The 26,213-nt window shown below is 40.5% G+C and overlaps 1 protein-coding gene and 1 long non-coding RNA gene across 3 annotated transcripts in view; one reads left to right on the top strand and one right to left on the bottom strand.

The window, feature by feature from the left end:
• Positions 1 to 26,213, top strand: part of LOC148148307 (uncharacterized) — a 191,599-nt gene that overhangs the window by 28,068 nt on the left and 137,318 nt on the right. Inside the window, exon 2 of the long non-coding RNA XR_015759181.1 lies at positions 7,083 to 7,221. This is a non-coding gene — a long non-coding RNA (uncharacterized LOC148148307). The remainder of the gene's footprint in view (positions 1 to 7,082; positions 7,222 to 26,213) is intronic.
• Positions 1 to 26,213, bottom strand: part of tmem44 (transmembrane protein 44) — a 53,724-nt gene that overhangs the window by 18,675 nt on the left and 8,836 nt on the right. For both annotated transcript variants that reach the window (XM_043702276.2, XM_043702275.2), the window contains exons 2-6: positions 15,132 to 15,258; positions 12,195 to 12,288; positions 7,124 to 7,278; positions 2,050 to 2,136; positions 764 to 934 (exon numbers count right to left, since the gene is read on the bottom strand). In XM_043702276.2, the coding sequence (XP_043558211.1) occupies positions 764 to 934; positions 2,050 to 2,136; positions 7,124 to 7,278; positions 12,195 to 12,288; positions 15,132 to 15,258 (634 nt within the window). The remainder of the gene's footprint in view (positions 1 to 763; positions 935 to 2,049; positions 2,137 to 7,123; positions 7,279 to 12,194; positions 12,289 to 15,131; positions 15,259 to 26,213) is intronic.

Raw genomic sequence — 26,213 nt, 5'->3', positions numbered from 1 at the left:
GTCTTCTAACCTGAAGCTTATTTAGTTTAATCGGTCATAAAACTTTACCAGTGTAGACAAAACCCATTACTTCTAAAACTAGGTCTCAAAAACATTTTAAAAATTACCATAGCTACAGAAATATTTACAATTACAAAATTCAGACACAGAAAACCCACAGGTTCCTAACTCAAAAAAAGATACAATAAGTTATATTAAAAATACATAAATCTCTCAGTATACATCACATCATCATATTTGAAAGTAAACACATTCTTCAGATATTTAGATAAATTTGGAACCTGAATTGCAATATTTTTTTCTAATGACATTCTACTTGGATATAAGGACATTTTCAATTTACTAGTTTCTGTAACTTAATGCACTAGGTGTCGTGGTCTTATTTACAGCTTTTGACATTTACAAATGAAAAGTTCTTGGTTGCAGAAATGAGCTCACTGGCAGATTCACTTACTTGTCATAGGTGAATCTGTGTCACAGTAGATGGCCACACAATTGATTTGTTTCTGAAAGGAACTTAAGCAAAAGCCAAGGTTAAAACATGGCATAATTTGGTTCTTGTAGGACATTTCAAGTATGACCAACTATTTGAAAGAATAAAAATCAAATAACATTGGAATTTTAGCTAATTAAAACTTCATATTATTGTGTTAAACCAAAAATGATCAAATGCAGAAGTTGCAACAAATCTATTTCTCAGAATGCATCCTCGGTTACTTTCCTGGATCTTAAGAAACAATACCTACTATTTGAAAAAGGATACAGAAAGATCTATAGCTGCACCACCAAGAAAGATAAGCAGCCATGGTAAAGCCTGCAGGATAAACTCAGGAGTTTTCTCATGTGCCAGAGTTGCTGCAGCATATAGTAAACCTCCCAAAATTGAAAGTATTAAAGCCCATTTCTCGAGAATACAATCAATCTTGCCCCGAGACTGTAAAATAGAAAAACAAAATTAATAACTTTAAAATGCTTCAAGATCTATTACTTTTGATTTGACTATTTCAATTTAATGCTGGTAGCCTCCCAATTACAATGATCTGAAAACCTAAGGTCATCCAACTAAAATTCTACAGTCTGACAGTACAGTGACTCAGAGTTAGATAATACAACTATTTTAAAATTCTTCTCCTGTTTTTTAAATCCCCCTCTGGCCTCATGTCTCCCTATCTCCATGATCTATGTCAACCCAAAAACCTTCTAAATATCTCACGTGAGCCCTCTAATTCCAGCTTCTTCTGTATTCCCAAATTTAATTACTCCATAATTTTGGGCTGTGCCTTCAGCTGCTAATACCATAAGCACTGGAATTCACTGTAAAACACTCGGCCTCTCTAAGATTTTTTTACATCCACTTTTTGATCAAGCCTTTAGTCATAAGACCTTTTTTTTTAATATGTGGCTCAGTGTCAAATGTTGTTTTACAATAGGCCCAGGCATTGCTTTGGGACATTTCAATGTGTAAAATGGTGCTATATATTGTACTAGCAACACATTGTTGCTATTGTTGTTCAATAGAAATAAAAAGAAATCAGGCAAGATACTATAATGGGTGGTCAATCCAATCACAATGAATCTCTCTTCTCAGAGCTCATACATCAAACAACTTTGACTCAAGTAGCTTTTGGGTACAAAAGGAGGTGAGTCCTTCTCTCACTGAAACTGGATGCAACAAGACAATTCTAAACACTGACACAGAAATCTTTTTCCAACAGCCAAATGAACAAATGAGTAAATTACCTTCACTCTGTCCACTTGAAGCTAGAAAGCAAGCCACAATGGAGGATAAAAACTGTTTTTACCACAGCCATCAGCTCCAGCACATTTGGAATCACTTCATAACCAGAATTTTATGCAAACATTCAAGTAATACATTAACTAAAAATTTGAAATGCCATGGTATTTCTTTCACTCACTTCTTCCTATCTCCATGATATCTGTCCTCCTCAGAACCCTGCAAACATCTGACATGGATCTTTAATTCTAACCTCTTAAGTGTTCCCAAATTTAATTGCTCCACAATTGGTAACTGGGCCTATTATTACTTACTGCCTTTAAAATCAGAGGAAACTTTGACGTCCAGGCAATAAAAACTGCAATCACCCCCAATGCATAGCCAATGATTTCTGTGTTATCCTATAAAAACAAGAAAGTTTGAAAGAATGAATTGACTCATAGATGATGACCATGTCGTAACCAAATGTTAGTGAAATTTTCCAAGGTTTGCCACCTGCTAACATTAACATAAAGAAACAGATTTTAGGAAGCAACAAGAAATGCCTTGTCTGCGACAGGTTAATGATTTGCATATATGGCAAAGGTATAGCAAACAATGGATTAAAAAAACTCATGCCTAGGTGTATATAGTATCAGATTCAAAGCAAACTGTGAAGCTTGGCAAAGAAAAGTCAGATCACATCTGTGATATTATCATAAGGCAGTTCAGAGAAGGTTCTCTCGGATGATCCCTGGAATGGAGGAATTGTCTTTTCAGCCAAGTTCAAGCAGGTTGGTACTCTAGTCAGTTTAGAAAAATGAGAGATTATCTCATTGAAACATATAAGATTCATCAGAGACGTGACATGATAAATGCTGAGCGGATATTTGCCCCTCATGGGAGAGTCTAGGACCAGACAGCATTGGTTCATAATTAAGGGGTGCCAACTTAATACTGAGATGAGGGGAAATTTCTTTCCTGAGGGTTGAGAATCTTTGGAACTCTTTGCCACAAAATGCTGGAGGGGCAGAGTCCTTGCGCATATCCAATGCTGAGATAGTAGGGGAATCAAGGGTGAGAGAGAAAGGGTTGGAAAGTGGATGTGAGGAATGTCAGCTCAGCCGTGACTCTAATGAACGGCGGAGCAGGCTCGAGAGGCTGGACGGCCTCCTCCTATTCTTATTTCTTATGGTCTTATGCTTCAAGTGATTTGGGTTAAGACAGAACAAAATATTTTAAACTTAGGTCATGTGCTAAGAAGTGATGATATCAACAGCACATCTCTTCAAGGCATATTGACATATAGTGTCTCTTGAAGAAATATTAACTGTAAGGCGTAACACAACAAGAATAAAGCCAGAGAGATCATTAATATGAACATGGTCATAAATCTTGTGAGTGCAAGAAGCCAAAGTCCAGGATATTACACTAGCTATAAGAAACTACCAAGGAGAGAAGAAGCTAATAGTACTTCATATAAATTTTTAGAGTAATCCAATTATGGACATGAAGGTCTGTTTGAGCACAGGCATTTCTTGTTGACTTTTTGCTTATCAAACAGAAACACTACTTGCAACTCTCTATTGTTTAGCAAAAGAGGGAAACATAAGGTAAATTATGCTCAACTAGTGCAATTGGTACAGGTAAGACTATATTAAATCAAGCCACAAGAAAAGGAGCTTCTCTGTAACGTGAAATTCCATCATGTTCATCAGTTCTAGAAAAGCAACTCATTTAGCCCCACTCTACTGTTCTTTTCCCATACCTTTACAGAATGTGTTTTTTTCCAAAGTATTTATCCACTTTCTTTGTTAAAACAAATTATGCATGTTGCTTCCATCACTAGTTCTGGAAAGGAATCCATGTCCTAACAACCCTCTACAAAAAAAAATCAATTGCTCTTTCCCTTAATTTTTTGGTAATAGTTTCAGATATATGTCTTCTAGTCAGAACCAGTGGAAACACATTTTTCTGAATCATAAATCAGCATAATGAACTTGTGAATATACAAGTGTAAGGTAGGTTACTTTTAGTCATTTAGTAATCATTTTTTACAGAAATCAAGCATTGATGAGAAAATACATTTTATGCAGCTCTTTGCCTTGCACTCATCAGGCCATGGCTTCCCATTGGTAACAGTCCTATCTCTGAGCTGCAAGGTCCAGTGTTCAAGACCGTCATCAGAGCTTCAGCAAAAAGATTAAAGCAGACATCTCCAGTTCAGCAGAAGTGCTGCACTTTGGATCCAATGTTAGAACAAACCCCATTAATCTGTTTGAGTGAATGCAAAAACTCCCAGGCACTGTTCTGCCTCATGCACTGCCCAATCCTTCAGTCTTGAAACACAGATTTTCTGGTCATTATCATATTGCTATTTGTGATAACTTGACATGCTTTCCACAGTGAATATAGGAGGTAGGGTTAGTAAGTTAGGTAGTCAATGGACAGTAAGGAAGGTTATTTCTGAATACAATGAGACCTTGAGCAGATGGCCAATGGGCCAAAGAGTGGCAGAAGGAGTTCAATTTAAATAAATGTGAGATGCTACATTTTGGTATGGCCAATGAGGGCAGGACTTATACAGTTACTGGTAGGGTTCTGGGGAATATTGCTAAACAAAGATCTAGGGGTGCAAATGCATAGTTCCTTGAAAGTGGAGTCGCAAGTAAACATGATGGTGAAGAAGGTGTTTAGTACAACTGCCTTCATTGGTCAGAACATTGAATTTAGGAGTTTGGACATTTTGTTGCAGCTGTACAAGACATTGGTGAGACCAGTTTTAGAATATGGTGTTCAATCCTGGTATCCCTGCTGTAGGAAGGATGTTGTTAAACTAAAAAGGGTGCAGAAAAGATTTAAAGGATATTACCATGACTGGAGAGTTTGGGCTATAAGGACGGGCTGAATAGGCTAGGTCTTTTTTTCTCTGGAGTGTCAGAGACTGAGGGGTGATCTTACAGAGTTGATAAAATCATGAGGGGTATGGATAGAGTGAATAGCCAAGATAATTTGTATTAGAGTTGGGAGTCCAAAACTAGAGGGCACATGTTTAAGGTGAGAGGGGAAAAGTTTAAAAGGGACCTAAGGGATGACTTTTTCACATAGGGGTGGTGCATGTCTGGAACAAGCTGCCAAAGGAAGTGGTGGAGGCAAATATAATTACAACATTTAAAAAGTATCTGGATGGGTATGTGAATAGGAAAGGTTGAGAGGGATATAGGCCAAGTGCTGGCAAATGGGATTAGATGAAATTGGGATGTCTGTTCCATGGGGAAGAGTTGGATCGAAGGATCTGTTTCCTTGTTCTGTGGCTTTATGACAATTTACTAGAATACTAATTAAAATGTAAAACCAACAATTATTCTGTGAGAGTGGAGAGTACTGATTGGTTGGCAATTGGACATATTAGAATCACATCCAGTGCTGACTGTCATACAGATCACTGGCTCATTCATTCAAACTGAGTTTCTATTTTAATTCCACGTCCACGAACAGACCTAGAGGAAACCCATAAAAGAAATAACAGTTCAGCAGCATGCAAACATCATCAAGCAATCTTAGACCAGACTGGAACACACATCTCACTGTATGGAAGTTATTATGGCAGTAATGCAGTTAACTTATTGTTGTAATGTATGCCTGGCATCATGTTACAGGGCTCCAGTAACAGGTAATGGTAGTGCATTGTGATGGGTTAGTTAAATCACTGGGAGATGAGCTAAAGCCAAAGATGATGGTGTTGTAATATGATTGGTTCCCTCCATCACACCTAACCTGTGTGGCAAACGATGATTAGTTTAGAAAGACAAAGCAAGCCAGCATGATTGGCTATGCTAGTGTTATCTGATAAACGCAGGACCAATAAATTGTATAAACTGGAGGAGAATAAAGAGCTTACGGGCAGTCAGGGAAGACACTTCTCTGGCTGCCACAGCTTTGATTTTGCAAGATTAAAGTTTAATTTCGTGAAAGATTTTGTGTCTCCTGGTAATTTTTTATGGAACATTGAGTAATTCTTCCACAACAACTGCTAACTGCACTAAAGAACTCTGGGAACATGCAAAGCTGGGATACCTCAAATGAGATCTTTTGATTTGGCACCATGAAGAACAGGGGCTGGATTGATGAAAATGAGTAAGGAATCTAAGATCTAAAAGCAATAAAAAGATTAGCTCATCATCTGGCTCAGCCAGCCAGCCAAGAGAGAATGGCAGCCGAGTGTCAAGAATACAGCACACTTAACTATTAAAATGTGGAATGTCCAAAATGACCGATGCATCATACTTAAGAAAAAACTTCAACTGTACTTCAATACTGCTGATGTAAGAGCTTGTAGAAGCTTCAAAATCAATGAACAAGCATTGCAAATGAAAAGCACTGTACACTGACAATGAGTCAGTCCTGAATCTCTATTCAGAACATTTTGAAACATTCTTCAGTACCTGTTGCACAGTGCGTTATCCTTTCCACCATTAGGAAGATCCTAGCTTTAATATTTCTGCATTGGCTTGGATCTTCCATCTCAGAAGAAGAAAGCCTTCCAAAGAGCCAGTGTGGTTTCACAACAGTTAAAGCCACACTAACACGGTACTTTGGCAAATACAAGAAAAGTATTCTGAGCAAAACAGAGGCCTGTACATTACTTTTATAGATTTCACCAAGACATTCAACAATGCGAACAGAGATAATGTTTGGAAAAGCCTTGAATAATCTGGAGCCCACCCAGACCCCTAAACATGGTAGAGCAGTTTCATGAAAACTAGACGTAGGAGTAAATTACTGTAGATGCTGGAATCTGTCCTGAAAACAAAAAAATGTTGGAAATCACAGTGGGTCAAGCAACATCCATGGACAGACAGCAAGCTGACGTTCCAAGTCTAGATGACTTTTCATCAGAACTGACATGAAGTGTGGAGGGAGCAGCACTTATATAGTCTTTGTGGAGGGAAGTGGAATGCTAGGGGAAAAAAGATGATACTTAAGTGATCCCATTCCTTCCCTTTCTTTTAGCTTTACTTGTTATATTGTCTGTTAGCATGTCCACTCTCCCTTACCCCCACCCCAGTGGGAATGTCTGTTCTTTACGGTTTGGCAGTTAGACTACCATTGTCATGTTCCAATCACTTAATTTGAACTATTAACAACGCCCCCCCCCCACCTCCAAACAATTACATAAATGGCCAAGGATGGTCATATAATTGAATACCCCGAAGCACAACAATTGAAGCGATTCGGTTGTATTTTCAAATGCTGATGAACTTCAATCAGGTTAATAACTGGGGACTCACAAGGTTGAAGTGAAAGACTTTAATTGAAAAAAGCCTTTCCTCTGATTCTGTAATTTGTCCAAATGATTTTTGTTTAGGTTAAATGATCAGCCAACAGACCACGTGAGTACTATTTTACCTGAAGTAATGTGGTAAGCAGTCTCCTTCTTGGTCCACGAATATCCATTTGAGGAACAGGAGAAGCCCAGAAGTAGTAACTTGTGCCCAATGCGAAAGGTAAGCAAGCCATGAACATGGCACTTGTTCTTCTTTTATTCCTCTGTCTTGGCCGACCTGTTTATAAATGACAAACAGTATGCCAACCTTGAAGATGTACACAAGTACACTCTTTCTTAAAGAATATAAAAGGTACGCAGAGTTTTGGATGACATAGTGCTTACCATCTTCTCCTGGGGCTCACTTTGAGCACCTTTGTGTGTTGGAAAGGAACTTCCCAAAATTAGTTTTGCCCTGAAATCGTTTAAAGGTTCTTTCCTTCTACATTTTTGCCCACTCTCAGGAAATTACATTGCTGCTACAGGGTGGGGAGCACCAGCGGTTCACAATGCTTAACTTCTAAAATAACTATCGGACAATTCTAACAGACCAATGTAAAAACCAAATCATTTTGGTTTCTACTTGTTCATCGAAAACTAAAATGCAAAAAGGGCTATTTTTTACAATGAAGGACTGGGGAAGGAATTGCCGTACGTCTGAAAACATGTTAGTGGATCACCAAGAGTTGTATTCATACAGTTGCTTTGCAAGCAGTGGGGAAGGGAGATAAGACACCATATCACCAAATGTGTGTTCAGAGCAAGATTCAACCAGCAATAGGCAGCTGATTGGTTTGTGTAACAGTGACCAGTTGTGGAGTTGAAGGTCATCAGCATGATCTCAGCTCTCTGACTGACTCCTAGGCAGGTGAGAATCTTGGGAGTTTATAGAGTGGAGCAAGCCTCTGGCTTGAACAGCAGGATCTGTGTTTCTATCTCTTTGCTGTAAAAGTCATTGACACCTGAAAAAAAATTCTCTCCTCCTACAAGTTGCTGTATGCTATTGCCTTTCACCAGGAAATGAATGAGTTTGTAATTAGTGTACCAATGGCCCTGTTCCTCCTACAATGTTAAAGAACCTGGAAAAAGGAGATTCAAAAATTGAAGGACTTGGGAAGCAAAAGGAACATCTCATTGAACTCTGTGGATTAGTGTTATTGAACTTGCTTCCCAGAATTTTTCTCCCTCTATCCATTGCACCAATTTATTTTTGTTTGTCTGTAGGGGTTTTAAAAATGGGTTTGAATTTCAACTAGTAAAATGAATTATATGTTGATAGCTCCTAGTTGTGTTTACCTATGGCTGGAACTTATTTATTTGGAACAACAGTAATTCTTGTCAAGAAACCAGCCTGTAAAAGTGATGAGAGACCTGGGATCATTTATATTGCTGCAATAGCTTTGCTGATTTCTCAGAGTAAAGCGATCCTGTAATGTATGTGTGTATGTATCGATGTATGTATCCATCAGTTGGAGCCTTCAAATAAATTGAATTTGCATAAAATTGATCATCCAGTACATAAGAGTGATGAGTTTGTATGAAGGCACCAGAAACAATAAGATGGCAACAAAAATACCAGAGACCACTGGAGCTGACAGGATTTGGTGCAATACAGATGTTTTATATGCATTGAAATCCTAAGCACTAAGTCCCTCTCCAGACAGTACTTTGCAGAACAGTAAGCACATGATTTATGGGACAGCCAGAACCATAATTTATCAGATGCTGATGATCGAAGCTTCCAGAGATAAAGAAACAAAAAAAGTCACAATATCGGCACACTTCTAGAAGATGGCAGAAAATGAGAAGATATTGGCTGGATGGCTGGATAACACCACCTGCAAGCATGGGGTCAAACCAGCAGTATTAATGCAGTAAACAAAACTCAGATCAAGTAAGCATTATGGGAAACACAGTTCACTGCACCAATTGCAAAACTGACCTGCCTTCCAAAACCTTTGCAAGGTATGCATTGTCAGAGGACATGGACTCGCCAAAGCAGGAAATTTGATTCCAGGGATGTACTGAGGAGGTTATAGTAACATACTACCAAACAAAAAGTGTATGCAGAATATTAACATCAATAAGCATGAACTGGAGACTCATACCAACACAATTACATACACAAGCTTAATAGCCATCAAGGCGACAGGGCATAAAGCAACATATGATCAATCAGTAACATTGTTGGAGTTCAACAATTGATGTGAATAATGATAATTGCTGAATCCCCATAATAAACCTGTCTGTTGATCCATCCTCGATTTTTAAAAAAATCAGTATACACATGAATTATAATCTTCCAATTAATGAAACCTACTTACGGGTAAAGTCTTTCTCTATACCATACCATAAGGTTGCTCTGTCATTAAAGAGAGATGGTTGGTGATAATTTAAGCCAAGGGCTACCATATCTCAGCCTAGGAAAGAGGGTGAAAAGGAGAGCTGTTCATGATAATCTCAGCTTGTGCAGGAATTGAACTCTTGTTTGCACCATGTGGAGAGGTGATGACCTAATTGTATTATTACTGGACAGTTATTCCAATAATTCTGGGCACCTAGGCTCAAATACCACCACAACAGATGCTGGAAATTGAATTCAATTTTAAAAATCTGGAATTAGAAGTCTAATATGATCACAAACCCATTGTCAATTGTCAGGAAAAACCGATCTGGTTCACAATGTCCCTTAGGGAAGATAACTGCCATCCTTACCTGGTCTGGCCTACATGTGACCCACAGTAATATGCTTGATTCTTAACTGTACTGTGGGGAATTAGGAATGTGCAATAAAGGCTGACCTCACCAGCAATGCCCTCATCCTGTGAATGAATAAAAAAAGTACATCGCAAACCAAATAACTAGCCAACTCAGCTACAGTTTATCAATCAAGTGAGAATGTCGAACAAGAACATAGAACAGTACAGCATAGTATGTGCTGAGAAATGGCAGATGGAGTTCAACCTGGAAAAGTGTGAAATGATTCACTTTGGAAGGTCAAATTCACTTTGGAATGCAGATTACAGGGTTAAAGGCAGGATTCTTGGCAGTGTGGAGGAACAGAGGGATATTGGGTTCTACATTCTTCTTTCTGAAGAAGGGCTCATGCCCAAAATGTCGATTCTCCTGCTCCTTGGATGCTGCCTGACCTGCTGCGCTTTTCCAGCAACACATTTTCAGCTCTACATACATAGACCCCAAGATCCTTGATGTTGTGCTGATCTTTTATCCTTTCATTTTACTATCATCCATGTGCCTATCCAAAAGTCACTTAGATGTCCCTAATGTATCTGACTCTACTAACACTGCTGGCAGTGCACTCCATGCACCCACCGCTCTGTGTAAAGAACCAACCTCTGATAACTCACCAAAGCTTCCTGCAATTACCTTAAAATTATGACTGAAAATGTGTTGCTGGAAAAGCACAGCAGGTCAGGCAGCATCCAGGGAACAGGAGAATCGACGTTTCGGCATAAGCCCTTCTTCAGGGATCCTGAAGGGTTAAAGACAGGATTCTTTGCAGTGTGAAGGAACACCGGGATCTTGGGGTCCACATATACATCCGCGTCCAAAGTTGCCATCCATGTTGATAGGGTTGTTAAGAAAACGATGGTGTGTTGGCTTTCATTAGTAGGGAGATTGAGTTTATGAGCCGTTAGGTTATACTGCAGTTCTATAAAGCCCTGGTTTATAGACCACACTTGGAAATTGTGTTCAGTTCTAGGCCTCATTATAGGAAGGACGGGGAAGCTTTAAAGAGGGTGCAGAGGAGATTTACCAGGATGCTGCCTGGATTGGAGGGTATGTCTTATGAAGAAAGGGTGAGGGAGCTAGGGCTTTTCTCATTGGAGAGGTGAAGAAGGGCTTATGCCCGAAACGTCGATTCTCCTGTTCCCTGGATGCTGCCTGACCTGCTGCGCTTTTCCAGCAACACATTTTCAGCTCTGATCTCCAGCATCTGCAGACCTCACTTTCTCCTTTAAAATTATGACCCCTCATGACAGCCATTTTCATCCTGAGAACAAGTCTCTGCCTCTCATCATGTTATACACCTGTATCGAGTCACCTCTCCAATGAGAAAAGCCCTAGCTCCCTCAACCTTTCTTCATAAGACATACCCTCCAATCCAGGCAGCATCCTGGTAAATCTCCTCTGCACCCTCTCTAAAGCTTCTCCGTCCTTCCTATAATGAGGCAACTAGAACTGAACACAATGTTCCAAGTGTGGTCTATAAACCAGGGCTTTATAGAACTGCAGCATAACCTAACGGCTCTTAAACTCAATCCCCCTACTAATGAAAGCCAACACACCATCGCCTTCTTAACAACCCTATCAACATGGTTGGCAACTTTGGACGCGGATGTATATGTGGAGCCCAAGATCCCGGTGTTCCTTCACACTGCAAAGAATCCTGTCTTTAACCCTGTAATCTGCATTCAAATTCCACCTTCCAAAGTGAATGACTTCTCAATTTTCCAGGTTGGACTACATCTGCCATTTCTCAGCCCTGCTCTGCATATTGTTAATGTCCTGTTGCAACCTACCACAGGCCTCCACACTATACACAACTCCACCAACCTTCATGTCAACGGCAAACCTACTAACCCACCCTTCCATTTCCTCATCCAAGTCATTTATAAAAATCACAAACAGCAGAGGTCCCAGATCAGATGAATGCAGAACACCACTGGCAAAATTGTGTGAAGGAGCCAGAAATACAACATAAGTTGAAATGACCTTTTGCAAATGAGAGTGAGTAGGAAAGATCCTCAAATCTTAAAACGTACAAAACTTTAAAATCGTGAGGACAAGTTAGGAAAAGAACATTAAGGATTCACAGATTAGAGTAACTAGCTCTACTTTCATTGCAGAATACAAAGTTAAGAAGAGTTCAGGTGGAGGTATTCAAAAAACAAACAGTTTGGCAAAAGGGGTAAAAAAATGACAGAGAAGCTGTAGCTTCTTGCAGAGCCAGTAGGGACAGGTAAAGTGATCTTTACTGTGCTCAATAACATACATAACTGGGAGAAAATGTTATAACCACCAACAATTGATATACATAATGAAATATCTATTATCACATAATTATTAGAAAAAAAGGATTGCTTAATGATGCAGGGAATATAATACGTTTGAACCTGACAATGTTTCTACCTGTTTTTGATCTGGATCTTGAACCGCACACAGGAAACAGGATTAATATAAACTGAAGAATATCCACTGCAGCCACATAAGCTGCTGTAAAAACCTGGGGATACATAAAGATATATAATGTGAGACTTTTCCCCTTGAGTGTTCCTTACTGTTGAATTCTTTGGCAATCTTTTAATTGATGGAACTGTTTGAATTGACCAGTGTGGTTCTGATGGTAAAACCTTTCCCATTTTGTTAAGCTACCCCAATAAAAGACATTTTGCCACTGGAACAGAAAATGCACAAATTCCCTATAATCAGAATTGTCGGGTCAAGATACATAAAACATTGCTCAAGCTAAATTTAGCATGTTAAACCAGAAAAAAAATTTGAATTTTGTAGATGTTATTTCAACCTGGGTTAATATCTAAGATTTATAGTTTGTCTCTGACCAAATTATGGACTTTGTAAATCTGCAAATCACATCAGACAAGTAACATAGGTAAACTAAGGAATGATATGTAAATTAAGGTTTGGATGCTTTCTTCATGTAAAAATAATTAGATTATCAAGATGAAAAGTACATGATTAAACACCATCAGTCTAGGGACTGGTTCCATTACAGGCAATTAAAAAAAATGTTCATTACCAGTTTTCATGTCAGCAACACAAAAGCAACTAAAATCTCTTGGTCTTTACATTCAGCAATATTGCCATTCTTTTTTTAATTTCAGTCATTAAAATATTGTTTGCCTTGCCTTCAGTAAGACCACAGTTAACGTCTAAAGTTTCCTGTTTAAGTCAAGGGCCCTATTTCCACCACAAAAATATCTTGGTGTATCTCTATTGTAACCACGTTTGGTTTGTCATAAAAAACCTACTCGTTCCCAGATGTCTTTAAAAGAAAGAAATCTGTCATTCTTACCTGGTCTGGCCATCATGTGACGCCATTCAACACCAGTATGTTTGGCATATGTAACTAACTGCTTCTGGTCAATTAAGGATGGACAGTAAATGTTGACTTAGCCAATGACACCCATATCCCACAAATTAAATCTTGCACTATGACAAGTAAGTAGATACCTAGCTGTTGGGTGAGGAGGAAGAAAAACATAATTGCAGATAGGTGTTTCTGTAAAGTTTCTGAAAATTGTCATGATGAAACTGCCATAGCAAAGGCAGCAGCGTTGTACTTCAAGGAACAATTATTTATGGTGGTACAGAATGATGATGATCTTGTATCAGAGTTATGGGAACAATTGCTTAGAAAAAAACCAGAAAAAAAGATGTAAAAAAAAACTGAAATGAGGATTTAACATTCAATTTGGTTAAGCATTGGGGGGGGGGCATGTTGAGTGAGGTATTATTTAAATGGAGAAGTTTATGCAGTTCTTTGCAGAGAAGGAGTGTTGAAGTTGTGGAAATGTCAGAATGAAAAAGATATATAATAGACTTGGTCAGATAAAGCCAAGGCAAACAATATTTTGATGATTAGGATTTTAAAATAAGCTGTAGGTAGAAAGTTCAGTTTGGTGTTGAGAAGTATTCTGCTGAATGTAACAACCAAGAGATTTTAGTACTCCTAGAAGTTGGAGATTATGACTTTTGTGTTGCTGACATTAAAACTGGAAATGATATTAGATAGACTTCTTTGTCACAATATATTGGAAAGGATTACTAACAACTCGTACGTTTTAAATAAAAGGACTTTTCCCAATGCAGACATCATAGCTATTTTTATTCTATTTCTGTGCAATTAATAACACCTCTTGTAAATAAAGTAATAAGTTTAGCCCACGTTCAGTATTCTGTTAAGATAATATTACTACCTCCCCAGTGTATAGAAGAACATGGCATACAGCATATTTAATACCTGGTATTTAAAAGCTTTGTAAAAGTCTAATGTGACATGCTATCCTATTCACTTCCACATAATACAGGCAAATTTTTGCTCCTAGTAGACACTGAGCAGCTTAGAGGGACTATCTTTCTGATGAAAACTCAGCTTTCAAGAGATTTGCTTGATAATATTCATAGCCAAGGATTATATTTAAAAAATCAAATTGTTCCAAATGTTATACATTACAATATTAAATTGCACCAATTAGCTTCAATTTGAAACAGACAGCATGGCAGTGTACTGTTTCTCAATGACCAAAAGAAGCACTGAATGTTAGGTAAAGTTTACTTTGGGTGAATAATAAAAGTATTAAGCCATTTCTTCATAGAATCCCTACACTGCAGATAGAGGCCATTCAGCCCATTGATTTGCACCGACTCTCTGAAGAGCATACCATCTTATCCCCATAAGTCCACATTTATCACAGTTAATCCACCTAACCTGCACACTATTGCATATCTTTGGACTGTGGGAAGAAGTCGGAGTATCAAGTGGAAACCCATATAGACACAGGAAGAATGTGTAAACTCCACACAATCAGTCACTCAAGGCTAGAATCGAACCTAGGTCCCCTTCTCTGCAAGGCAGCAGTGCTAACCACTGTGCTGCCCATACTGAATTAATCAATTCTGTACTTCAGTACCCAAAACATTAGCAGATCAAATTCCAGAACTGGGATGTTACAAGGAAGTTAGTGCATTTTAGATGACAAGATGTCTCAGGAAAATTCAAACAGTAGAAAGAGCCAGGAAAAATATCATAGAAAGCAAGAAATAGCCAAACAATTGAAGAAGTAATAAGGATCCATAAATATCAAGATTCCTGACGGCAAAGAAGATGGAAGTCAAACGAGAGATAACTTCTGAAAAATCTGGAAGAAAGAGAAAGGATGAAAGTGAAGGAGATCGTGGGGAAATTGTGAGAAAAAAAAACACTTTGAGAAACTAGCAAGGTAATGGTTGAGAAAAGCAGGTGTCAGAACCAAAGGGAAATTTGAAGTTGAAGTAATGAAGAGACAAACTACAGTAAAATAGATTCAATAAACCAAAACGACCAACCTGAATACTCAGCTGTTTTGCTAGAAGTGCACCAAACATGTTGCATATATCTCCCAAAAAAGTATAGATGTTACAAGATAAAGATACTTCTTTCCATTTTCTCCATTTGCAACGCCAGTAAAAGAGTCTGAAAACAAAATACAAACAAATGAAACACTAAATGCAATGGCTCTGATATTTCAGAATTCCAGAGTAATGCAAATGATCTTCAAAGGATTGAATTTCAGCTTCCAAAAACCGGATGGTTGGGGTAATATCAGAGATTAAAATTTAAAAATAACGATCAGAAATGGAAACTGCCCAGTTCCAGTTAATGGAACAAAGAAGAGTGTTGGTTGTTCAGTCTGCGACTAGAATGGGTTGGTCATTCAAATATTAGAATGAAGGCAGATGGCTTCATTGCCACAGTTTTCCCATATCAGCCAGAAGGGATGAAATCTCTCAGTAAATTTCTTTAAATCACAATTAGCGACCAGGAGGAACTGAAGTGTTTCCTACAGCTCCAAGTAAGCAGTCTGTTAACCGCAGCTTTGTGATCTGTTGGCTACCCTGACCAATACTAGCTCTACTTCCATCCCCAGTCCCTGAAATCAGGGCCCTTCGATCATCAGCGGCACACCCTACCAACTCACTCCTCTACAAATTAATCTGCCTGCCTTTTAGTCCTGTGAAATATATTTCCAGTCCAAATGACTGCTGATCTTCCACTCAGGCTGCCCATGGCCAGGGACCACAGACAAAAAGCAGAGCTGCAATTAAATAGTCCAGGTCATTTGGGAACCCATCATTTTGGTTTTGCCGACCTCCCACACAGAACTCACCCACAGATCAGAATCAGGAATAAAATCAGAAACATATTCATCATGCAAAATCAGAAAGGTGTAACTCTTTAAATGACTCATTTCAAAATATACCTATCCTTCATGCACCACATACACAGATAAATTGGTATGTCCAAATTAGGAGCAGAACCAAGCCATTTGAACCCTCAAACTTGCTCCACTATTCAATAAAATCCTAGCTGATTTTTGAGCTCAGAATTCTAAATTACTATCTGTCCCTGATAATCTTTGACAACCTCAAGAATCTACCAAACTCCATCTTAAAAATACTCATTAGACTTGATCATCTGCTGCACTTGCATACTAACTCATGCATGACAACAACTTGTTCTATCTGCACCATGGAATTCTGCAGTCATTTACTGTTTAAAATTTACAACTTCTTTATCCTTCTGGCCAAAGTGAAAAAGTATTTTGGGTAATGCAAGATGGAGGATTGGAAAAATTTCTGGCTGTAACAGGCTGCTACTTTTTTGAGGTGTTTTGGGTGTTGGCGGTGATTTCCTCGAATTCCAGGAGCAGCAATTACTATTTATATGTTGTTGCATTGTTTTGGAACTGAGGAGAAAAAAATGTCAAAACAATGGCAATTTCAAAAGGGAGAGGAACAGACAAAGGCAGCACATGGTGAGGTCAGTGCAGGAGAGAGAGAGAAAGAAACCCACATTGCTAACTGACACAGCAGTGAAGCTGCACAGTTACTGTCTTTGCTGTTGGATTCATGTATCAGTGGACATCAGAGTGCATCTAGGAAAATTAACAAACAGTGAAATTCACAACTAATCTTGGAGGAACCTGTTTGAGAGAGGTCACAGCATAGACACAGAAAAGGAAATAGCGTGGCCTTGCTGTAATTCTGCAGTAGTGAATAGAGTGGGTTCTTTCTTGATTATATGTTTTACTGAGATAGGTCACTTGATTAAACTTAATAATATAAGCCATCAGTATTAACTTAGCCTGGAACAGTGTTTTGTAGAGGAAGAAGACAATGCTATTTTCTGGGTCTGCAGATTGAATGAAGCAAAAATGGCCCTTAGTAGAGTGATATGCTCTTCTTGTCCAATGTGGGAGTTTAGGGAGAGTTTACGTGTTGCTGAGCATTATATCTACAATAAATGCCATTGGTTGGAAATCCTATCCGATCGAAAGGATTGGTTGGAGCGACAGTTAGAGGCAGTGTGGAATTTACAAGCACAAGGGGTGTGATGGATGGCAGTTATAGGAAGGGAGAAAAGTCGCAGATATAGTCACATCGATGGGTTAACTCCAGGAAAGGTAAGAGAGGTAGGCAGGTAGTGCAGGAGTCTTCTATGGCTATCCCCATTTCAAACAAATATGCTGTTTTGGCAAATATAGGGGGTGATGGATTCTCAGAGAAATGTAGCATGAACAGCAAAGTTTCTGGTATCGATGTTGTGGCTCTGTTCGCTGAGCTGGGAATTTGTGTTGCAGATGTTTTGTCCCCTGTCTGGGTGACACACTCAGTGCTTCGGAGCCTCCTGTGAAGCACTTCTGTGATGTTTCTTCCGGCATTTATAGTGGTTTGTCTCTGCTGCTTCCGGTTGTCAGTTCCAGCTGTCCGCTGCAGTGGCCGGTATATTGGGTCCAGGTCGATGTGTTTGTTGATAGAATCTGTGGATGAGTGCCATGCCTCTAGGAATTCCCTGGCTGTTCTCGGTTTGGTTTGTCCCAGTCGAATTCATGTTGATTGTCATTCGCGTGTGTGGCTACTAAGGATAGCTGGTCGTGTCATTTCATGGCTAGTTGGTGTTCATGGATATGGATAGTTAGCTGTCTTCCTGTTTGTCCTACCTGGTATCGAGACTTGCTCTAATGCCATGAGGGGTACGTCGGGTTCCAAGAGATCAATTGTGTTAGGGGACTCTCTAGTCCGAAGCACAGACAGACGTTTCTGTAGCCACCAGCAAAAAAATCAGAATGGTGTGTTGCCTCCCTGGTGCCAAGATCCAGGATGTCTCAGAGAGGATGCAGAATGTTCTCAAGGGTGACAGGGACCAGCAGGAGGTCATTTTACACATAGGAAGGGAAAAAGGTGAGATTCCGAAGAATATATAAAGTTGGACAGGAATTTAAAAAGGTGGTCCTCTAGGGTAGTAATATCTAGATTACGCCTGGTGCTATGAGCTAGTGAGAGTAGGAATAGGAAAATAGCAGGAATAGGAGGATAGAGCAGATGAATGCATGGCTGAGGAGCCGGTGTATGGGAAAGGAATTCACATTTTTGATCATTGGAATTTCTTCTGGGGTAGAAGTGGCCTGTACAAGAAGGATGGATTGCACCTGAATTGGAAGGAGACTAATATACTGGCAAGGAGGATTTAAACAAGTAAGGTGTGGGGGGGAGAGAGAGAGATACCAAGGGACATAGTGAGGAACGAGATCAATCTGAGACTGATACAGTTGACAAAAGAAGCAAGTCAAACAGTCAGAGCTGGCAGGAACAAAGCAGAGAACAAGGTAGGACTGATAAATTAAACTATTTATTTCAATGCAAAAGGCTGAAGAGGGAAGGCAGATGAATTCATAGCAATTGCATATCATAGTAATTATAGAAACATAATGGATGGGCAGGACTGGCAGCTTAATGTTCCAGGATACAAATGCTACAGGAAGGACAGAAAGGGAGGCAAGAGAGGAGGGGGAGTCGTGTTTTTGATAAAGGATACCATTACAGCTGAGGGAGGATATTCCCAGAAAGTCATCCAGGGAGGTTATTTGGGTGGAAGTGAGAAATAAGAAAGGGATGATCACCTTATTGGGATTGTATTATAACCCCCCTAATAGTCAGAGGGAAACTGTGAAACAAATTTATGAGGAGATTTCAGTTATCTATAAGAATACTAGGGTGGTTATGGAAGGGAATTTCAACTTTCCAAACATAGACTGGGACCGCCATAGTGTTAAGGGTTTAGATGGAGAGGAATTTGTTAAGTGTGTACAAGAAAACTTTCTCATTCAGTATGTGGAAGTACCTAGAGAAGGTGCAAAACTTGACCTACTCTTGGGAAATAAGGCAGGGCAGGTGACTAAGGCGTCAGTGTGGGAAAACTTTGGGGCCAGCGACCATAATTCTATTAGTTTTAAAACAGTGATGGAAAAGGATAGACCAGATCTAAAAGCTGAAGTTCTAAACTGGAGAAAGGCTAATTTTGACAGTATTAGACAAGAACTTTCAAAAGCTGATTGGGGACAGATGTTCGCAGGTAAAGGGATGGCTGGAAAATGGAAAGCCTTCAGAAATGAGATAACAAGAATCCAGAGAAAGTATATTCCTGTTAAGATGAAAGGAAAGACTGGTAGGTATAGGGAATGCTGGATGACTAAAGGAATTGAGCATTTAGTTAAGAAAAAGAAGGAAGCATATATCAGGTATAGACCGGTTAGATCAAGTGAATCCTTAGAAAAGTATAAAGGTAGTAGGAGTATACTTAAGAGGGAAATCAGGAGGGAAAAAAAGGGAACATGAGATAGCTTTGGCAAATAGAGTTAAGGAGAATTGGCTTTTACAAATACATTAAGAACAACAGGGTAACTAGGGAGAGAACAGGGCCCCTCAAAGATCAGCAAAGCAGCCTTTGTGTGGAGCCGCAGCAGATGGGGGAGATACTAAACGAGTATTTTGCATTAGTGTTTACTGTGGAAAAGGTCATGGAAAATATAGAATGTAGGGAAATAGATGGTTACATTTGAAAGATGTCCATGTTACAGAGGAGGAAGTGCTGGATGTCTTGAAACGCATGAAGGTGGGTAAATTCCCAGGACCTGATCAGGTGTACCCTAGAACTCTGTGGGAGGCTAGGGAAGTGATTGCTGGGCCCCTTGCTGAGATCTTTGTATCGTCGATAGCCACAGGTGAGGTGCCAGAAGACTAGGGGTTGGTTTACATGCTGCCACTGTTTAAGAAGTGTGGTAAGGACAAGCTAGGGAACTATAGACTAGTGAGCCTGACGTCGGTGGTGGGCACATTGTTGGAGGGAATCCTGAGGGGCAGGATGTACATGTATTTGGAAAGGCAAGGACTGGTTAGGGATAATCAACATGGCTTTTTGCGTGGGAAATAATGTCTCACAAACTTGACTGAGTTTTTTGAAGAAGTAACAAAGAGGACTGATGAGGGCTGAGCGTAGGACATGATCTATATGGACTTCAGTAAGGCATTCGATAAGATTTCCCATGGGAGACTGGTCAGCAAGGTTAGATCTCATGGAATACCAGGAGAACTAGCATTTTGATACAGAACTGGCTCAAAGGCAGAAGACAGAGAGTGGTGGTGGAGGGTTGTTTTTCAGACTGGAGGCCTGTGACCAGTGGAGTGCCACAAGGATCGGTGCTGGGTTTACTTTTTGCAATTATAGAAATGATTTGGATGTGAGCATAAGAGGTGTAGTTAGTAAGTTTGCTGATGACACCAAAATTGGAGGTGTAGTGGACAGCAAAGAAGGTTACCTCAGATTACAATGGGATCTTGATCAGATGGGTGCATGGGCTGAGGAGTGGCAGATTGAGTTTAATTTCGATAAATGCAAGGTGCTACATTTTGGGAAAGCAAATCTTATCAGGATTTATACGGTTAATGGTAAGGGCCTAGAGAGTGTTGCTGAACAAAGAGACCTTGGAGTGCAGGTTCATAATTCATTGAAAGTGGAGTCGCAGGTAGATAGGATAGTGAAGGCGGCGTTTGGTATGCTTTCCTTTATTGGTCAGAATATTGAGTACAGGATAAATGGATGAAGTCTTTTTCCTGGGGTGGGGGAGTCCAAAATTAGAGGGCATAGATTTCGGGTTAGAGGGGAAAGATATAAAAGAGACCTACAGGAATACTTTTTCATGCAGGGGGTGGTACGTGTATGGAATGAGCTGCCAGAGGAAGTGGTGGAGGCTGGTACAATTGCAGCATTTAAAAGGCATCTGGATGGGTATATGAATAGGAAGGGTTTGGAGGGATATGGGCCTGGTACTGGTAGTTGAGAGTAGATTGGTTGGGATAACTGATCAGCATGGACGGGTTGGTCCAAAGGGTGATTCTGTGCTGTACATATCTATGATTTTAACTTCAAATTTTCCCACATTTTACTCCATTTGGCAGATCTTTGCCTTCTCAGTTAACAAGAATGCAGACTGATATTGAGACCTGATGTTATCTTCACAACATTCTTTCCAACCTAACTTATCATCTGCCAGTTTAGCTATCTTAGCTTCATTCCCCTCATTTAAGTCTTTGCTAGGCCAATAACTTTCTACAATTTACATCAAAAAGACTTCAGGTCTTTACTTGTCACATCCTGCCAATCAGTCAGAAACCCAATTCTGCATACTCTGTTTCCTGCCAGCCAGCCAAACATCTATTCATGCTAATATGTCATCCCCATTTACTGCAATTTCATGTGGCACCCTATCTTATCTAAGTACAGTGTGTCTATAACACATGCTACTCTTTAAGGAGATTCCAATAAATTGGTCAAATATAATTTCCATTTCATAAAAAAGACAGAAAACAGAGGGTTGAGATAAATGGGTCATTTTTTGGATGGTGAACTATAACTAGTGAGGTGCCGCAGGGTTCAATTTCTTAGACCTCAACCATTTATAATCAATGTAAATGATCTGCAAGCAGACACAGAGTGTAAAAGCAAAATCTGTGGATGATACAGAAAGAGGTGGGAAAGCAGACAGTGTTGAGATAGAGTTTACAGTTGAATATTGATAGTCTGGGAGAATGGGTCAGAATCTGGCGGATGAGGCTGAATGTGGATAAGGGCGAGGTTGTCCATTTTGGCCGGAAAAATTAAAAGGGCAAGTTATTACTCAAATGGGAAACAGATATAAAATGCATCTGTACAGAGGGATATGGGTGGCTTTGTGCAGGAATCACAGAAAGTGAGTTCCATGCTGTACATCTCTATGACTTTGACTCTATGCACATGCAGCACATAATAAGAAAGGCAAATGGAATTCTGACATGTATTGCAAAAGGACTAGATTACAAAAGTAAAGAAGTGTTGTTACATTTAGATAGGGGATTGATGAGACCATATCTGGAATAGTGTCCCGTTTTGGTCTCCTTAGTTGAGGAAGGATGCGGTGGCATTGGATGCAGTTCAGAAGAGGTTCACAAGGTTGATTCCAGGAATGGAAGAGCTGTCATCCGTGGAGTGATTAAATACCTTGGGCTTGTTACTCGCTGGAGTTCACAAATGGGGTGGGGGGGTGGAATCTGATTGAAGTGTATAAAATGCCAAAGGGGATTGATAAGGTGGATAATGAACAAATCTTCCCCTTGTAAGACAGTCTCAAACAAGAGATCATATATAGAGAGTGAGAGGAGGTAGGTTCAAAACTGCAAAATAACTTCTCTCAGAGGACTGTGAATCTGCAGAACTCACTGCCCCACTGGTGGAGCCAGAATCAATCAACAGATTCAAGAAAGAAATAGATATGTTTCTAATGAAAAGCAGGGTAAAGGGCTATGGGGAGCAGGCAGAAAAGTGGAGTTCACACCAAGACAAGATCGGCCACAATTGTTGAAAATGATGGAGTGGGCTGAAAGGGCTGAATTGCTTACTCTTGCTCCTAATTCCTATGTTCCTGTGTTGCTTATACTCCCATAAAACCATGCTGTGTTTTTCTAAGTGCTCAGCTGTAATCTCTTTAATGATCTATTTTTTACATTTTCCCCACACAGACATCAAGCTAACTGGATTTGTTTCCTGTTTTCTAGCTCCTTCCCATCTTGAATAAAGTAGTTATATTTCACATTTTCCAGTCTGCTGGAACCTTTGCTGAAGCTAGAAACTTCAAACACCAAAACACCAATGTATCTACTAACTCATTAGCGACTGCTTTTAAAACTCTAAAACAAAGTCCTTCTGGATCCATAGACTTGTCAGCCAGCTGTTTGCTGAGTGCCACTTCCCTCATGATTGTAATGTTACTAAGTTCTTTTCTCCCTTCCACTTCCTAAATTATAGCGATCTCTGGAGTGTTTTGTTTGTATGTTTGATATTGAAAACAGAAATAAAACATTTGTTCATTTCATCCAGCATTTGCTTATTATTCTTGATTAACTTTCTAGTCTCACGTTTTAGAGAATCAATGCTCATTTTAAGAACTATTTGCCTTGTTGAAACTCTTGCTATCTGCTTTACTTCCTCCTCCTGATTAACCTTTTTAGTCATTCTCTGCCATTCTTTATAATTTGGTCAGTCATCTGACCTGCCACCCAGTTTGCACAATCATACTCTTTTTCTTCAAGTTTGATACCTTTCCCTTAATTCCTTAGTCAGCAATAGATGGTGAATCCACCCTTTACAATTTTTCTTTATCGAGTAGTATTTTTAAAAACATTCTGAAATATTCCATTAAATGTCTGCCACTGTATCTCTATTGATCTATCCCCTAGCCTTCAGCTGACTCAGATTTCATGCTGACATAATTACCCTTATTTAGGTTTAAAATACTATTCTCAAACCTAATCTTCTCTTTCTCAAACTGGAGGTAAAATTCAATCATACTGAGTTCATTCCTAACTAAGGATGCCTTAGCTCTGAGGTAATTAGTTAATCTTGCCACACTACACAATACCAAGCATAGTATAACCTTCTCTCTGGTTAGTTCACAGAGTCATAGAGATGTACAGTATAGAAACGGTCCAACCCATCCATGCCAACCAGATATCCCAACCCAATCTAGTCCCACCTGCCAACACCCAGCCCATATCCCTCCAAACCCTTCCTATTCATATACTCATCCAAATGCCTTTTAAATGTTGCAATTGTACTAGCCTCAACCACCTCCTCTGGCAGCTCATTCCATGAGCCTCTGTGTGAAAAGTGCCCCTTAAGGGAAAGGTATCAATCTTGAAGAAAAAGAGTATGATCGTGCAAACATGGTGGCAGGTCAGATATATCTTTCCCCTCTCACCCTAAACCTTTGTCCTCTCATTCTGGATTCCCCGACCCCAGGGAAAAGACTTTGTCTATTTACACTATCCATGCCCCTCAATTTTGCAAACCTCTATAAGGTCACTCCTCAGCCTCCGACGCTCCAGCGAAAACAGCCCCAGCCTGTTCAGCCTCTCCATATAGCTCAAATCCTCCAACCCTGGCAACATCCTTGTAAGTCTTTTCTGAACCCTTTCAATTTTCACCACATCCTTCTGATAGGAAGGAGACCAGAATTGCACACAATATTCCAAAAGTGGCCTAACCAATGTCCTGTACAGTCGCAACATAATGTCCCAACTCCTGTACTCAATACTCTGACCAATAAAGGAAAGCATACCAAATGCCTTCTTCACTATCCTATCAACCTGCAAGGAGAAAGTGAGGACTGCAGATGCTGGAGATCAGAGCTGAAAATGTGTTGCTGGAAAAGCGCAGCAGGTCAGGCAGCATCCAAGGAACAGGAGAATCAACGTTTTGGGCATAAGCCCTTCTTCAGGAATGAGGAAAGTGTGACCAGCAGGCTAAGATAAAAGGTAGGGAGGAGAGACTTGGGGGAGGGGCGTTGGGAGATGCGTCAGGTGGAAGGAGGTCAAGGTGAGGGTGATAGGCTGGAGTGGGGTGGGGGCGGAGAGGTCAGGAAGAAGATTGCAGGTTAGGAAGGCAGTGCTGAGTTTGAGGGATTTGACTGAGACAAGGTGGGGGGAGGGGAAATTAGGAAACTGGAGAAGTCTGAGTTCATCCCCTGTGGTTGGAGGGTTCCTAGGCGGAAGATGAGGCACTCTTCCTCCAACCATCGTGTTGCTATGGTCTGGCGATGGAGGAGCCCAGGGACCTGCATGTCCTCGGTGGGGTGGGAGGGGGAGTTGAAGTGTTGAGCTACGGGGTGGTTGGGTTGGTTGGTCCGCGTGTCCCAGAGGTTTCTCTGAAACGTTCCGCAAGTAGGCGGCCTGTCTCCCCAATATAGAGGAGGCCACATCGGGTGCAGTGGATGCAATAAATGATGTGTGTGGAGGTGCAGGTGAATTTATGGCGGATATGGAAGGATCCCTTGGGGCCTTGGAGGGAAGTAAGGGGGGGAGGTGTGGGCGCAAATTTTGCATTTCTTGCGGTTGCAGGGGAAGTTGCCGGGAGTGGAGGTTTGGTTGGTGGGGGGTGTGGACCTGACGAGGGAGTCACGGAGGGAGTGGTCTTTTCGGAACGCTGATAGTGGAGGGGAGGGAAATATATCCGTGGTGGTGGGGTCCGTTTGGAGGTGGCGGAAATGACGGCAGATGATACGCTGTATATGGAGGTTGGTGGGGTGGTAGGTGAGGACCAGTGGGGTTCTGTCCTGGTGGTGGTTGGAGGGGCAGGGCTCAAGGGCGGAGGAGCGGGAAGTGGAGGAGATGCGGTGGAGGGCATCGTCGATCACGTCTCGGGGGAAATTGCGGTCTTTGAAGAAGTAGGCCATCTGGGTTGTACGGTAAGGTCCTCCCTACCTTTTATCTTAGCCTGCTGGACACACTTTCCTCATTCCTGAAGAAGGGCTTATGCCCGAAACGTCGATTCTCCTGTTCCTTGGATGCTGCCTGACCTGCTGTGTTTATCCACTTTCAAGGAGCTATGAAACAACACTCCCTAGGACCCTACCAGTAAGTATATAAGTCCTGCTAAGATTTGCTTTCCCAAAATGCAGCACCTCGCATTTATCTTAATTAAACTCCATCTGCCACTTCTTAGTCCATTGGCCCATCTGGTCAAGATCCTGTTGTAATCTGAGGTAACCTTCTTCGCTGTTGACCACACCTCCAATTTTGCTGTCATCTGCAAACTTACTAACTGTACCTCTTATGCTCGCATCCAAATCATTTATATAAATGACAAAAAGTAGAGGATCCAGCACTGACCTTTGTGGCACTCCACTGGTCACAAGCCTCCAGTCTGAAAACCACCCTCCACCATCACCCTCTGTCTTCTACCTTTGAGCCAGTTCTGCATCCAAATGGCTAGTACTCCCTGTATTCCATGAGATCTAACTTTGCTAACCAGTCTCCCAGACGCCTTACTGAAGTCCATATAGAACACATCAACTGCTCTGCCCTCATCAATCTTCTTTATTGCTTCTTCAAAAAACTCAATCAAGTTTGTGAGACATGATTTCCCACGCACAAAGCCATGTTGACTATCCCTAATCAGTCCTTGCCTTTCCAAATACATGTACATCCTGTCCCTCAGGATTCCCTCCAACAACTTACCCACCACCAACGTCAGGCTCACTGATCTATAGTTCCCTGGCT

This window comes from Chiloscyllium plagiosum, unplaced genomic scaffold (assembly GCF_037043375.1).
Source record: "Chiloscyllium plagiosum isolate Xiang-an unplaced genomic scaffold, Cpla_swu_hap1 HiC_scaffold_13, whole genome shotgun sequence".
Classification (NCBI taxonomy): Eukaryota; Metazoa; Chordata; class Chondrichthyes; order Orectolobiformes; family Hemiscylliidae; genus Chiloscyllium; species Chiloscyllium plagiosum.
This window is presented reverse-complemented; position numbering and strand designations above follow the sequence as displayed.